Here is a 14313-nt window from a genome sequence, read left to right as displayed (position 1 = left end):
TAGGAGCAGCAGTTCAGAGAAAGCAGGAAGGTGCCAAACGTAAGTCTGTCTGCAAAGTTAACCATGTGAACAAGTTCGTTAATTGCAAGATGGGGGTAGTTTACCAGATTCCATTATCATGTGGTCGCACTTACATAGGCCAGACAGGCCGATGTATTAATGTTAGGCTTATGGAGCATGCTAATTCGTTGCAAAAAAAAGATACTAACTTGTCAAGTCATTGCAGTGTATGCAAATGCGTGCCGTTCTTTGACGATACAGAATTGTTATTTTTTCATACTGACAAGATTACAAGAGAAGTCGCCGAAGCTTTTCATATCACTAGAAAATCAAAAGGTTGCGTTAGCAATACTTCTTTAGCTTTGTCAAAGAAAGAAATGACATTGCTGCACAAAGGGTAGCTTGAAGGCAGGTACAACACGTGTGACCAACGTGGCTTGTTGATTGTATCTCCACTTTGATGTAGTGACTGTGCGCACGTGTGCGCGTTTTTGTATGTATATATTGAAAATTTTTCCTTCCAATAAATTCAGTTGTAAGTTCAGCGCCGTGTTTGTCTTCTCCTCTTCTAGTCCTGTCGTTTAGCGCTGTTTATATGTACTTTCGCCGTCGAAGAAGGGCACTGGCTCGGAATGATTCTTCTTTCACCTCTGTAATAAAAGTAATGAACAAAAAAATCACAAAGATCGCAGTTAACGTTACCCATTCCATAGGGTAACGTCATGCCAGAAGGAAGTTTATACGCACACAACGGAACACCTTTTTAGGCTTCGTCGCGCCAAAGTTTGAATCAGCACTTGGTGCAGTACCTGTAATCCTTACAAATAATAGCTCATCAAGAATCTCCAGAGGGGACTGCAAATAAGGAAGTTTATCTGTAGCTGACATACGGAATCCTTTTGTAAAAGCTGTGAGCTGAAGTCGGCAGTAGATTTAAGGAATGAACCACCCGCTGTGGTGGTTTGCTAGCTGCTGAGCGAAACGTAGCGGAATGGAACTCATGCGACGGTGGCCGCACTTCTATGCAGGTGAAATGCAAGTACGCCCGCGTGCTGTGCGATGTCAGTGTGTTAAATGAACCCAATGAATAGAATTTACTGCGGAGCCCTCCTGAGTCTTTCATCACTACGACGTCTACCATAGCCCGCTTACAGCTTAGCAAGACGTGAGTTTGGGCGAGTTGGTAATCCCCACTTGACAGAAAGCGTGCAGAAAACACAATGCTTGTCCGTCGCCTCCACTCGACCTCTTCTTTCCCTCAAGCTTTGTGTGAAACCCACAGGCAGGTTTGGAACAATTGAATCCCACACACTCCAAAAAGTTCAAGTAATTCTGACCAAGTAATGAGGCACTAACACTGGTTGCAGTGATTTTTTTTTTACAGTAAACAACTGTGTAATGTTCATCGATGAGATGATGCAAAGATAGGGTGGCGGGGTTTAGCAACGTCGTCGTACATCCTTGCATCTTCATAAATGAACACCGTCAGCATCATAGAATTTCTATGCGTTATCTTCGCAAATGTTCAAAAAAGGCTGATAGTTGGCAGATGCTGCCGAACTCCGCCATGCAGTGTCATTTTTGTTCACGATCATCAAGGTGCTGTTTATGTAACATTTGAGTTCATTTGCTCAATGTTTCTATTCGTGAAATGTACAGCTTCAGTTACACAAACCTAGTCTCACATAACCCTGCAAGCCTCTTTCCAGCGAATTCGATAGGTTCTTGCGGTTGCATTTCACCTTCATCTAGTTCTATCTTGCTACGCGTCTTACTAGCGTACCTTGCACCACGCTGCAGACGTTAGATTTAATGTTTATTTCCTCGTCTGAGCTTGGTACTTCCATTTCGTGGCTTCCAGCCTTTAGCGACAATTTTCATCGATTAGTTTTTTTTTTTTGGAACCCGCTCTGCACCCCATCAGCCTAATTACACAAACCAGATTCATGATTACTGAAACGCTGGCATTATCTCCATTGTTGATAAGTAGTCCGTATATTAAACGATTATCTACTGAAACACCATTTTACCATAAGCTCGATTTTGTTTAAAAATAAGGTTCCTTCTCTCCTAAACAATTTTTCTTCCACTCAGGTTGGTGATTTCTAAGAAACAATCAGCGAAGTGCAATTGAACGTTGAAAAAGCTGGCCAACATGAAGAAAGGTACACTGTGTTCAGCCACGTTCTCCGTTTCTGATTTCGATTTAGCCTTTCAATTCGGGCTAACCGATATAAAACTGCCCTTAAACAACGATAGAATGTAGTATTCTTTTAGATATATTACATTATATCCGCACTAATGAAATTAATTCCTTTCCGTAAGCTAGCTGTTAAAAAAGAAACACGCATTGAGCATTTCTCCTGAAGCTTAATACAATAACTCACTCGGTGTGACGAGTGCTTAAATATCCTTAACAAAGAACATTTCCTACCTTAAACATTCTTTTTTTTTTCTCAGTTTTGAGGTTCTTGCGCTTTGCATAATGTTTCTAAAACGGCTGGCATTGGAGGACTACTTGGGTGTCTTCTAGAGTTAATGGAATAATCTTTTAATTCATGGTGAAGGCTAAAATATGCAGTCCCGCTATTTTGCCTACTACACCTGAGCAACCACTTGAGACAGTCGGAATACCTAAGGATGGAAGGACTGGCATATCAGTTGTCATTGCATGTGTCCGGCTAAAAAACAACCACCGAATTACTATCAGTCCCATCTCTTGAACGAGCATTCCATCTAAAATAATGGTGCATGTCATTTTGTCATGTAAATTTTTCAGCCACTGATCCTTTATGTTACTAGCATGTAGTCCGCGAATCATTTTCTTTTTACGAGGCGCAGCTCTCACACTTAACTAATGATCTTCGGTCTTTTGCCGGAGATCTGGTGTAGACGGCGCAATCTTTTATTCTGCAAATGCCTTTGTAAGAAATTCGCGGGGGCTTAGCTTTGGTTAAGCCTGGTAGGCTGCGAAAGCAAAAGCGCAGCGCCTCCAACTGAAGGAACGCAGTGCGCTGCGTCTACAGGCCACGCGGGGCTACCGGCCGCCGCTGCTGTGCGACGACTCAAAGTGTCTTCGGTAATTTTTTATATTTTGTTTTTGATGTTGTTGCGACTGAGAGAAAGAAAACATAATCTACAGCTGGTATGACGTCACAGCGGCAGTAGCGCCACAGGTGCGCAGCGCGGCAAACACACACCGTAACTGCAGCCGGGCTCTCTGAAGGAGCGAGTTGGTCGCCCATAATTTACAGCTGGTATGACGTCATAGCGGCAGTAGCGCCACGGGTGCGCGGCGCGGCGTAACTGCAGCCGGGCTATCTGAAAGAGCGATTTGGTCGCCCATATTCACTCCGCTAAAGGTCAAACGTAACTGCGACCGGGTCACGCGAAGGCTTGAAAGGGCGAGTAGTATTGCTTTCGCAATAACATCTCCGAGTTACTTCTAAACTCTGTAACCTAAACGCTGGCACTAATGTTACTGAGTGGTTGCGTTCCTTGGTATCTAACAGTTATCAGTTTGCAGAAACAAGCACAGCGTCCATCTGTGATCCTGGACTGCATTTGCTGATCATTGAACTGAAATCGGCTCCAAACAGAGTCACTGTCTTCGCATTTCCTGATATGATCGTAGCCCTAGTGGCAGCACCTTGAGTACCAATTTTTCTTTACTCCTGCTCTACCTGCGTTAAACATTTTTCACACGGTGGTCTCTGAATATTTTAGATACATTCACATATTAAGCGAATAGTACAAGCCCACAAAGTTTATATTTCGGCTAGTACTGAAAGCAACGGCAAGGTCAAAATTTTTAGCGTAATTTAATTTTTTTTACTCGCTCATACCCATCACCTCAGCAAGTCGGTACCATCTTTCTAAGAATTCGATGTAAAATATTATGACAACGGATTTAATAACTCGTGCAACAATTCTGTTTTCCCGAAACAGCCTCTCACGTTTTGAGTTACAGTTTGTATTGAATTTAGTATCGCACTTTCTTTTAGTATGTTAACCGCCTTTTGTAAGTTAGGCGATTTATTGTAGCTGTTATTGCTCATTTCACACCTTATAGTTATAAGGCCTCTTTTATGTTTTTTGTTGCCATTTGTGCTGTCTCGTACTCCTTTCTTTTGGGACTTGCCAGGAAAGAATTTTTGGAAATAACTCGAATCAAGTTTCGACGTGGCCATTGTGTCGGGCACGCCCAATTATGGTTGGACATCGATTCTGGTCCAAATCGGCAAGGGTAAAATTTTGGGGGTGGCCCGGCCAAATACTTCTCGCCTGGCGTCACACCTGCTATGGCAACGAGCGATGCACAAGATAGATGAGGGAGGAAATAACAAGACTCACAAGCAAGATGCGCAAGCAAGATTTTTTTTTCTCTTCTGACGATCTTATGACTGTTCTCGCAACAATCAAAAATCAGCATAGAAAGTAAAGTGTTACGTAAGCGTGCGGCGCCGTCCGCGAATAAAACTGGCACTGGCCCAGACACCGTCACTCTCGACGCGTTCGTTGCGCCGCACCGCCGTGTGCCGTGATTGTATCTCTGCGTGCGCGGTTCGCTTCTATTAAATGTTTCGCCATGCCGACTGCGCCTGCGAGTCAGGGTGATCTGACCTTGATGGCCAGAAGAGCGGGGTTGGCATTGCTTACCCTGCGCTCAGGTCTCGCTTGAAAAACATGTTTGATTAATGGTCCTCAGCTCTACGGGGTGTAGAAGTACGGAGAGTTGAGCTAGTTGGTGCATGGCAGGACTGAACAGCGCACAAAGGACGAGGACACAGAGAAGATTTGTTCGGTTTTGTTTACGGGGTTTAACGTCCCAAAGCGACTAAGGCTATGCGGGACGCCGTAGTGGAGGGCTCCGGCAATTTCGACCAACTGGGGTTCTTTAACGTGCACTGACATCGCACAGTACACGGGCCTCTAGAATTTCGCCTCCATCGAAATTCAACCGCCGCGGAAGGGATGGAACCCGCGTCTATCGAGCACCATAACCACTGAGCCACCGCGGCGGGCTCGAATACCGTTGCGTCCGCGAACACGTTGATCATAGCATATAACACGCACGGGAGTCCACGGCCAGTTATTAGGCGCTGCGAGATATGAAATACTTGGAAAAGGTGCCGAATGCGATACACTTGTGTGTCATGAAATAAATAAGGGTCGTTGACGTAAGTACATAACCGAGACAACAGCGTTCAGAAACAGGAAGAAATTTGCACAGCCTGCGTTCCAAGCAGATTCAGTGTCTCGAAGGCAGCCTCAGCAATGACAGGGTACAATGCATTGACGCTCCAGACATTCAAGATACTCCAGACATTCTTTCTCTGTCGTCGAATAGTTGGCTTCGGCTTTCGACAGTGAACGGGTAGCGTACGCGAAAACCTTCTCCTGTGTGCCATTTTTCTGAACGAGGTCCGCTCCTAAGCCCACACTGCTTGCATCGGTATGAACTTCGGATTCGGCGTTTTCATCAAAGTGCCCGAGCACAGGAGGGGACTGTAAGCGGCGCTTCACCTCGTTGAAAGCTTCCTCTTGCGGCATTTCCCATTTAAAAGGCACGTCAGCCTTGGTAAGTTGGGTCAAAGGTTCAGCGATGCGCGAAAAGTTCTTGACGAATCGTCGGTAATAAGCGCACAATCCAAGGAATCTGCGTATAGCTTTCTTGTCATTAGGCTGTGGAAACTCTGCGATCGCAGCCGTCTTCTCGGGGTCTGGGCGAACTCCATCCTTGCTTACGACGCGACCAAGGAACAGCAGCTCCTCGTAGGCGAAGTGGCACTTCTCTGGTTTCAGTGTCAGGCCTGAAGACTTGATCGTTTCCAGCACTATCCGAAGCCTTCTGAGGTGGTGTTCAAAGCTTGAGGAGAAGACAACAACGTCATCTAAGTAGACTAGGCAAATCTGCCACTTCAAGCCTGCGAGCATCGTATCCATTACTCGCTGGAACGTCGCTGGGGCAGAGCAGAGGCCGAATGGCATCACCTTGAACTCGAAGAGTCCGTCTGGCGTGATGAACGCAGTCTTCTCGCGATCTCTTTCGTCGACTTCAATTTGCCAGTAGCCGCTCTTCAGGTCCATCGATGAGAAGTACTTAGAGTTGCATAGCCGATCCAGTGTGTCGTCGATGCGGGGGAGGGGGTAGACATCCTTCTTCGTAAAGCTGTTCAGGCGGCGGTAATCGACGCAGAAGCGAAGGGTGCCGTCTTTCTTTTTCACTAGGACAACTGGTGCTGCCCAGGGGCTCCTTGATGGCTGGATGACGTCGTCACGTAGCATTTCCTCTACTTGCTTGCGGATAGCTTGGCGTTCTATCGGCGATGCGCTGTAGGGGCTCTGCCCCAGTGGTCGGGCGTGTTCGTCTGTGACAATGCGGTGCTTGGCAAGCCGGGTCCGTCGCACATTCGATGCTGATGAGATGCAATCGCTGTACCTTTTAAGAAGACTGCGTATTTGGTCTTGTCTGCCCCGGGGTAATGCCGGGTTGATGTCGAACGTGGGTTGATGGCCTTGGTCAGATGGTTCTGCGGGCTGGTCGGGTAGGGAAAATACGTTTCTGATGTCTGCCAGCTCGTCGAGGAAAGCGATCGTCGTCCCTTTGTTTAGATGCCGGTATTCTTCGGTGAAGTTGGTTAGCAACACCTGGGCTTGACCATTTCTGATTTGGGCGACTCCCCTTGCGACGCCCAGTCCTTGATCAAAGAGTAACTGGGTGTTCCCCTCGACGACGCCTTCGGCAGTTTCGATGTCTCCAGTACCTATGCAGGCGACGACAATTGATCGGGGCGGCACGCTCAATGCTTCGTCAAGGACGTTTAAGGCAATGTGATGAATCGCTGTCGTCGCGGCAGATATGGGTTTGTCTGTGGAAAGCTTGATCGACTTGGATCGAAGGTCGATGATCGCCCGATGTTCATTCAGGAAGTAGATTCCCAAAATCACGTCTCGCGAGCATTTCTGTAGGACCAGGAAGGTTGTAGCATAAGTTCGCCCATTTACTGTGACTCTCGCGGTGCAGCGTCCTGACGGCGTAATAAGGTTACAACCTGCGGTGCGGATGAGCGGGCCATCCCAAGTTGTTGTCACTTTCCTGAGTCGGACAGCGAGTGGCCCGCTCATAACTAAGTAGTCAGCTCCCGTGTCGACCAAGGCAGTAACCGCGTGACTGTCGACCGTAACTTCAAGATCACTTGTTCGCGTTCTCGTATTGTACGTTGTCTTCTTTCTCCGATCTCGGCTTCGTCGAGAAGTGAGGCTGCGGTGGGCGTACTCCGACGTTACTTCACTTGTCAGCGGTAAAATCTTCAAGTCTGGCCGCGTCGTCGTCGTCATCGGTGTTATCGTCGTAGTTGAGGCATGGTCTTGCGTACTCGTCGATGGAGGATCTTTGTCATTGCGCTTAGAAGCAACCTCACCTCCAGAGGCTGCTTTATTTAGTTTAACCTTCGGGGGCTGGGGGAGGGTCCACGCACGGCGTAACCTCGGCTAGGAGATACAAAGCGTGGGGCGATGGCGACGGGGACCGTGATAGGCGGCTCATCGATGAGCATTCTTACCGACGCAAAAACTCTTCGATTTCGGCTGGTCGCTGGCTGGGTCGGGGTCGTGGGGCGTCGTAAGAGAACCGTCGGATGCCCATTCTCCTGTATGTGCAGTACCTGAGGATGCGACCGGGTTCGCCGCAGTGGAAGCATAGTGGGCGGCGCTGGTCGGGTGTTCTCCACTCGTCGCATTTCCTCGGCCGTGTGCGACTCTCGCAGGACGGGCGGGTTGGGGCTAGAGGGCGGCGGTCCAGCGCAGCTGGCTGAGGGCGATAGGGGCTTGGGTCCCATCGTTGAGGTGCAGGACGGCGCACTGCTGCGGCGTAAGTCATGGCTGGAGGCTCCAGAGGCTGCGTGGTGGTCGGTGTCACGCCCAAGGCCTGTTGCACCTCGTCCCGGATGACGTCGGTGAGCGCTGAAAGCTGTGGCTGCGTTCCCGTTGGCAGCAATCGTCGGCGCTCCTCTCGCACAACTTGACGGATAACCTCCTGCAGGTTATCGTTGTTAGCGGTGTCCAGGCAGTTTGCTGAGAAAACGCGCCGCTGGCGGTCATACTGGCGGGCTCGGGCATCAAGTGTTTTTTCCATCGTGGATGCCTCTTCTACGAATTCCGCGACGGTTTTTGGTGGGTTGCGGACGTGGCCAGCAAAGAGTTGTTCTTTAACTCCTCGCATAAGCAACTTCACTTTCTCTTCTTCCTTCATGCTCGCGTCGGCACGCCGGAAGAGACACTTCATTTCCTCAGTGTACACAGCAAAGGTCTCGTTTCGCTGTTGAATGCGAGACTGTAGCAGCTGCTGGGCTCTCTCCTTTCTCACGACGTTTGTGAAAGTCTTCAGAAGCCGCTCCTTGAAGTTTTCCCAGTCCGCAAGGCTGTCTTCCTCATTCTCAAACCACACTTTTGCTGGTCCCTCCAGGGCGAAGAAGACGTACCTAAGTTTCATGGGATCGTCCCAGTTGTTAAAGACAGCCACCCGGTCGAACTGTTCCAGCCATTCTTCGGGGTCGGCGCCAGGCGAAGCGTCGAAGGTTGGCGGCACCCGGGGCTGATGAAGAATGATTGGAGTCGTCTCTCTGGGGCAAGCTCATGGTGGACGTTGCTACTGGCTTTCGCTTCCGAGTAGGGTCCGGCAAAGTCCAGAAATGAGGTGAGTCCCCTAGCAGACGTCGGCTTGCACGGTGGACTGGAGTCACGCCCTCCGGTGAATGGCTCAAAGGGCTGGCGTCACGACTTGCAGGGGGTGTCCGGTACATGGAAGGCTACCCAGCACCTCTACCAGATGTCACGCTGTAGTGACGGCAGTCCAGCGGTCAGGAAGACACCAACCAGTCTTGGAAACGAAGCTCTTTATTTGGGTTGACTTGCGCCCGCAAAAGAACTGAATCACTCGGCGGCGGCGTAAGCAACAAACGTGCTCGTCGGTAGTCGAACTACGAATGCCCGCTGCTCGCGGCATCGTTCATTTTAAAGCTGACAAGGAAACTTCGAGATAACAGATCGAGATCATCTAGAGTAATCTGGAAACACGTAGACGCAGCTCGGCATGGCTGTGATCAATCGAGATTAGTCCGGTCGCTTCTCGCGTCACGAACACAAATGATAACACCCCTTTCTTGCGGCCTTGCGCGAACGAAGGGACACTACAATGATACGTGGCAATATCCTTTGGAAAGCCTACAGAAAGACGCTTAGTTGTACTTCCTCCCAGTTCGTTCCAATTACGACACGGTGCTGGCTGTCACTAAAGATTAGGTATAACTGTCTGCGTGCGGCATGCATTACTGTCTTGTTTGAATTTGTTCTTCGTGTGGTGGTCTCGAGTGCGCCAATCACGCTCTTCTTCTTCAGTCAATTACACTTAGAACCGCTATGCAGTACTTTATTATTATATACGCGACCCTCTTGATATTACGTTCTTCTGTATTGTGCATAGTGCCCTTTGATGAGCTGTGTTCCAGACGCCATGCAAACTTGATGTGTGCGATTTCGAGCATCTATTTCCTCCCTTGTAAAAATGGACACTTTGTCCCCTATAAAGCATTTATGCGTTATCTTTCTTAGTGCGTTCATGCCAATCAAGGAAGCAGGACAGAAATGGTTAAACCGGCCAACCTAAAGAATATTGAAACTTCAAAACTTGGAGGCTAACGAAAAGGGTTCAATTTAAATTGAGGAGAGGAAAGAGACATGTGTAACGTTAAGAGACAGGAACGGTGCAGATTAGGTCTGATACCAAACGCAGGTTAATGGCATCCTAGTCGAAATCAAGAAGTGGGCGTCGGCAGGGCATCTAATGCGAAGCTTAGGTAACTAATGGCCGTTAAGGGTAACGGACTGCGTACCAAGAGAAGGCAAGCGTATCATGGAAAGGCAGAAAATGAGGTGGGTGGGTGAGATTAGCAAGTTTGCAGCGGTTATGATATCGCAGCTGGAAAGGGACAGGGTTTGGATTAGAAAACATTTTACACCGTCGAAAAGAGCTTGGTGATCGGAGGCCGTGTTAGGTGGCCGCTAGTCCATGACTGTTGGCGATCTGGTTGGCCCACTCGACGCCCCAGGCTTGCGTCTTCGGGTCTGAGCTGGCCAGTATAGCCTCGCACCGCTCGAGAGTAGGAATCTGCACTACCTCCATCGGAGGCGGTTCTTTCTTACAATCCCACAGATGTGGTCGTAAGTGGCGTGTTCGCCACAGCGGAAACATTCAGGCTCGTATTGCGAGGGGTACATGAGTGACAGTAGCGCCGGGTTCGTTAGGGAGCGCGTTTGAAGCCGTCTCCACGTGGCGTTTTAGCCGGAGGGGGATAAACTAGCCTGCCCAATGTATGATGGTGCGTTATTTTGTGCGATACGGGAAAGGCCTTTGACCTTGTCTTTCCATCGATGTAGTGCGGTTGACGTTGATGATTGCGCTGATGAGCAAACTCGGCGGGAAACAAGTTTGACTAAGAGGCGGCAAGAACTCTTGTGGAAGAAAGACGACAGCGACTTGAAGACGACATTCAATAGGCTGAATTCTGCCATTCGACGGCACACGAACCAGCTATAGAGGTCGCAATGGGCCCCATTCTGCACTAGTTTGAGTGTGTTCTTACCGATGACGAGCATATGGCGAGTTATTGGCAGCCTTGCTGGAGAATCTCGCCCTTGGAAGCCTTTTGAAGCAATTGCAATTCGCAACCAAAACCTGTTGCGTGCTTAGCAGAGGAATTTGCAGACGCACTTGTACGTGCAAATTCTGGAATGGATATGTATCACCACCTGCTTCCTCCAGGTCTAACATGGACGTCCCGTTCACGCTTAGGTCCCGACGGTATGACCAACCAAATGCTACATAACCTGCCCCTGGACCTCAGGAAGGAGTTCCTAAACTTCATCAATCGAGTTTCGGAGACTGGCGATGTTACTTCGTTATGGAAGGCGGCATATGTAGTTCCAGTTCTGAAGCCTGGCAAAGACATGACGGACCTTGCCTCGTATCGCCCTTTTTCATTGACCTCCGGTGTAGCTAGGTTGATGGAGAAGCTGGCAAATGAACGCTTATTGTGGTGGCTTGAGGACAGCAAAGCACTGCCATCATGTATGACAGGATTCCGCCCAGGTCTTAGCGCCCAAGATAGCGTCTTAGACTTGGTGAGTCACATTGACGACCAGAGAGCTTTCGGCCTTTCCACGTTAGCCATATTTCCTGACGTTGCAAAAGCTTATGACAACGTGCTTCAGAACTCAATTCTGAACAGCTTGCACGGCATGGGCATACAGGGCCATATGTTAAGATTCATTTACTTGTTTATCAGCGATCATGCGGTTCGTGTACGGTTAGGGAGTACCATAAGCACCGAAAGGGTTCTATCACGAGGTGTGCCTCAAGGAAGTGTTCTTTCCCCCACGCTCTTTAACGTCGTAATGGCTGGCCTTCCCGATTGATCGAAAACAAATTGCAGACAAATGCGTATGTCAAAATACGCTGACGATATTTGTATTTGGATTACTGGCTACCAACACAAGCGATTAGCCCTGATAGCTCGACAGCGTCTACTTTCGGTGTAAGCTTACCTTCAAGGTGTGGGATTGTCTCTATCAGTGGAAAAATCCGGCTTTATTCTGTTTCCAGGTGTAGGAAGGCGTCAAACGCGGTTTCGGATTGATCTTGGTCCCTCTTGCATCCGCCAGTTAAATCACACGCGTTTTCTGAGCGTCATTACTGACTCCCGTCTACAGCGGCGAAAAGCTGTCGATGCGATTGTCCCTTCTCTATCTTTGCGTCCCAATGGCATCCTTAGAATTGCTAGTGAGCAATGGACAAACCATCCTTCTTCAATGGTCAAGCTTCATGAAGCGCTGGTGGCCAGTCGCATAATGTATCAATTACCTTTAATTTCTCCCTCGGCCTCATAGCTTGATCGTCTGGAAGTTTTCTATAGAAAGGGCCTAAGTAGAGCCATTGGAGTTCCTCAGGCGACTTCGAGCGAGGCAGTACTTCATGAGTCACTACCAAAACCTTCACAGAGACTACTATTGCATTTTGGCCGCCTAAGAGAGACGGTAGCTGGGCAATCCCTTCTCCAGCGGCTCTGCAAGTGATATGAGTCGAAGGCCTACTAGGCACTTAATACTTTTAGTTCTTTAGGCCTTAATGCTCCATGGCAAAGGAAATGGTTGAAATCACCGTGGTCTTCTCCGACCCTCGACTGCAAGGTCACAATTTCCCATGTGAGCGCAAAGCGCAGCTCTCCTTTGGCAGCAACGCGTTCGCTCGTACTTGAACATTTGGAAAAAGAGTATGACCACCGTCCACAAATTTTCACGGATGGTTCTGTGGAGAAGGTCAAACAAGCTAGCGCAGCGGCTTTTTACATTCCACCTTTGGCCTGTAAGTGGTCTGTACGCATTTCTGCTGTCGTATCCTCCACAACGGCCGAAACTGTTGCTATTGAGGCGGCTTTACGGAAGTTAGGGTCTTGTCCGCCTCAACCTGTTGTCATCTTAACTGATTTAAAATCTGCCCTTCAGAGGTTAGAGCGCGGCTTCCCAACTGACACCTTGTCTATAAGCTCTCTACCCTTGGTAGAGAATCTGCACAAAAGAAGCTCTACTCTAAATAGCCAATGGGTGCCCTTCACACAGGAGTCAGAGGCAGTGAGGTGGCAGACAGTCTCGCCCATAATGCTCTGTCACGAAATTCATCAAAACGAGTCCCTCCAGATGCAAAACGTTGCTTCAGAAAAAGGTTCTCGATTATTTCTATACCCTGTGGAGTGCGCCCCACAAGCCATGTGTGACCAAGGGTCTGAGAAGATCTCAGGCCACTCAACTACATCGACTCCGAACGGGCTGTGCTCGTACTCCTGCCTGGATGCTTAAGACGGGCATGGCATCGTCTCCGCTATGTTCTATATGTGGTGTGTGCGGGGATATAGAAAATTATATTATGTACTGCCCACAGTACAACGCGGAAAGATCTCTGATGTTCGCTTCCTTCAAGAGGACAGGAGCCCTTCGCAGTAAAGTTCAGGACATTGTCTACCCGAGTTGAAATGAGACATGCCGAATAGACGCTTCACCCCTTCTTTTAACATTCCTGCAGGACACTGATCTTGACTCTAAGTGGTGACAGCAGGGACGGTCTGTGGTCTTCTGAGATTTAATGTGTGCGCAGATGGTGCCCTCTGGAGTGGTCTATGTTATTCTGTAAATGAATGTGTGCATGCATGGTGGCTCTGCAATGAACTATGTTCTACTGTGACTGAATATGCGTATAGATGGTGTCTTCTGCAGTGGATAATGTTATGCTGTGAGTGACTATGTGCCTATGTTCCACTGTGACTGAATATGTGTATAGATGGTGTCTTCTGCAGTGGATAATGTTATGCTGTGAGTGACTGTGTGCACCGATAATTACTGCTGGAGTGGCCTATGTTCTATTATAATCGACAGTGTGTATAGCAGGGCAGATTTGACTGGTTTTAGGACATTTTTAACATATAAGTGACGCTACGGGGGAGCAATTGCCGGCATAATAAACAAGGCTAATTCCACCCGTAGCTTAAAACAACTCAACTCAACTTAAGGGGTGATGAGATCAGATTACACTGGGTTTAGCGGGAGATGGTGCAACTCAACATAGTGTCTTGTCGATATGCATAAGACTAAGAAAGAAATAAGCGTGTGTAAGCGTGAGTACAGGCATCAGTTATTCATATTCGGAACGCAGTAAGCATAAAAGCTCGTAGATGCACCAGAGCTTCAAGACCCGCACCTGACACCATTGCTTAGTGATAGCTACCGCAGACTTTTGCTCCGAATGAAAACTAAGAGGTTTCTTTATTCTTTTTTTTTTGCCATGACTCTGTCTTCCGTTCTCCCAGAAATATTCAGCATTGTGCTCCAGTTGTGCAAGGACTACGAGGCGAAGACTTTCAGGAGCTACGTCTTCTTCACGCCCGTCGTTGTAATACAGACGCCTGAAGCAGCGCAGGTGACTGGCTATTCATTTCGCAGTAGGATACATCTGTTCGCTATGTGCACAGAGGGCCAGATTCTAACATAAGTAATGAAGCCCGATTGATGGTGCCCGAAGGTGAAACGAAGATGGGACAGGAAAGGACGCTGCTTCCTGTCTCATCTTGTTTCTGGATCCTTCGGGCACCTGCATTCGCGCTGCTTTACTCAAGTCAGAATGAATCAACTATCACAGCAGAAAGTTAGTTCTTCTTGAAGGCCAGTTTCTGCGCCGTCAAAAGCTATGAATGCAAACCAGCGTCC

At 48.5% G+C, this 14313-nt stretch overlaps 1 protein-coding gene across 1 annotated transcript in view; it reads left to right on the top strand.

Moving 5' to 3' along the window:
- LOC149344276 (cytochrome P450 4V2-like) overlaps positions 1 to 14313 on the top strand; it is a 64770-nt gene that overhangs the window by 7934 nt on the left and 42523 nt on the right. Inside the window, exon 2 of the mRNA XM_089547197.1 lies at positions 13917 to 14026. Coding sequence (XP_089403323.1) covers positions 13917 to 14026 — 110 coding nt within the window. The remainder of the gene's footprint in view (positions 1 to 13916; positions 14027 to 14313) is intronic.

The sequence above is a fragment of the Amblyomma mixtum genome, chromosome 5 (assembly GCF_055824585.1).
Source record: "Amblyomma mixtum isolate Tamu chromosome 5, ASM5582458v1, whole genome shotgun sequence".
Classification (NCBI taxonomy): domain Eukaryota; kingdom Metazoa; phylum Arthropoda; class Arachnida; order Ixodida; family Ixodidae; genus Amblyomma; species Amblyomma mixtum.
This window is presented reverse-complemented; position numbering and strand designations above follow the sequence as displayed.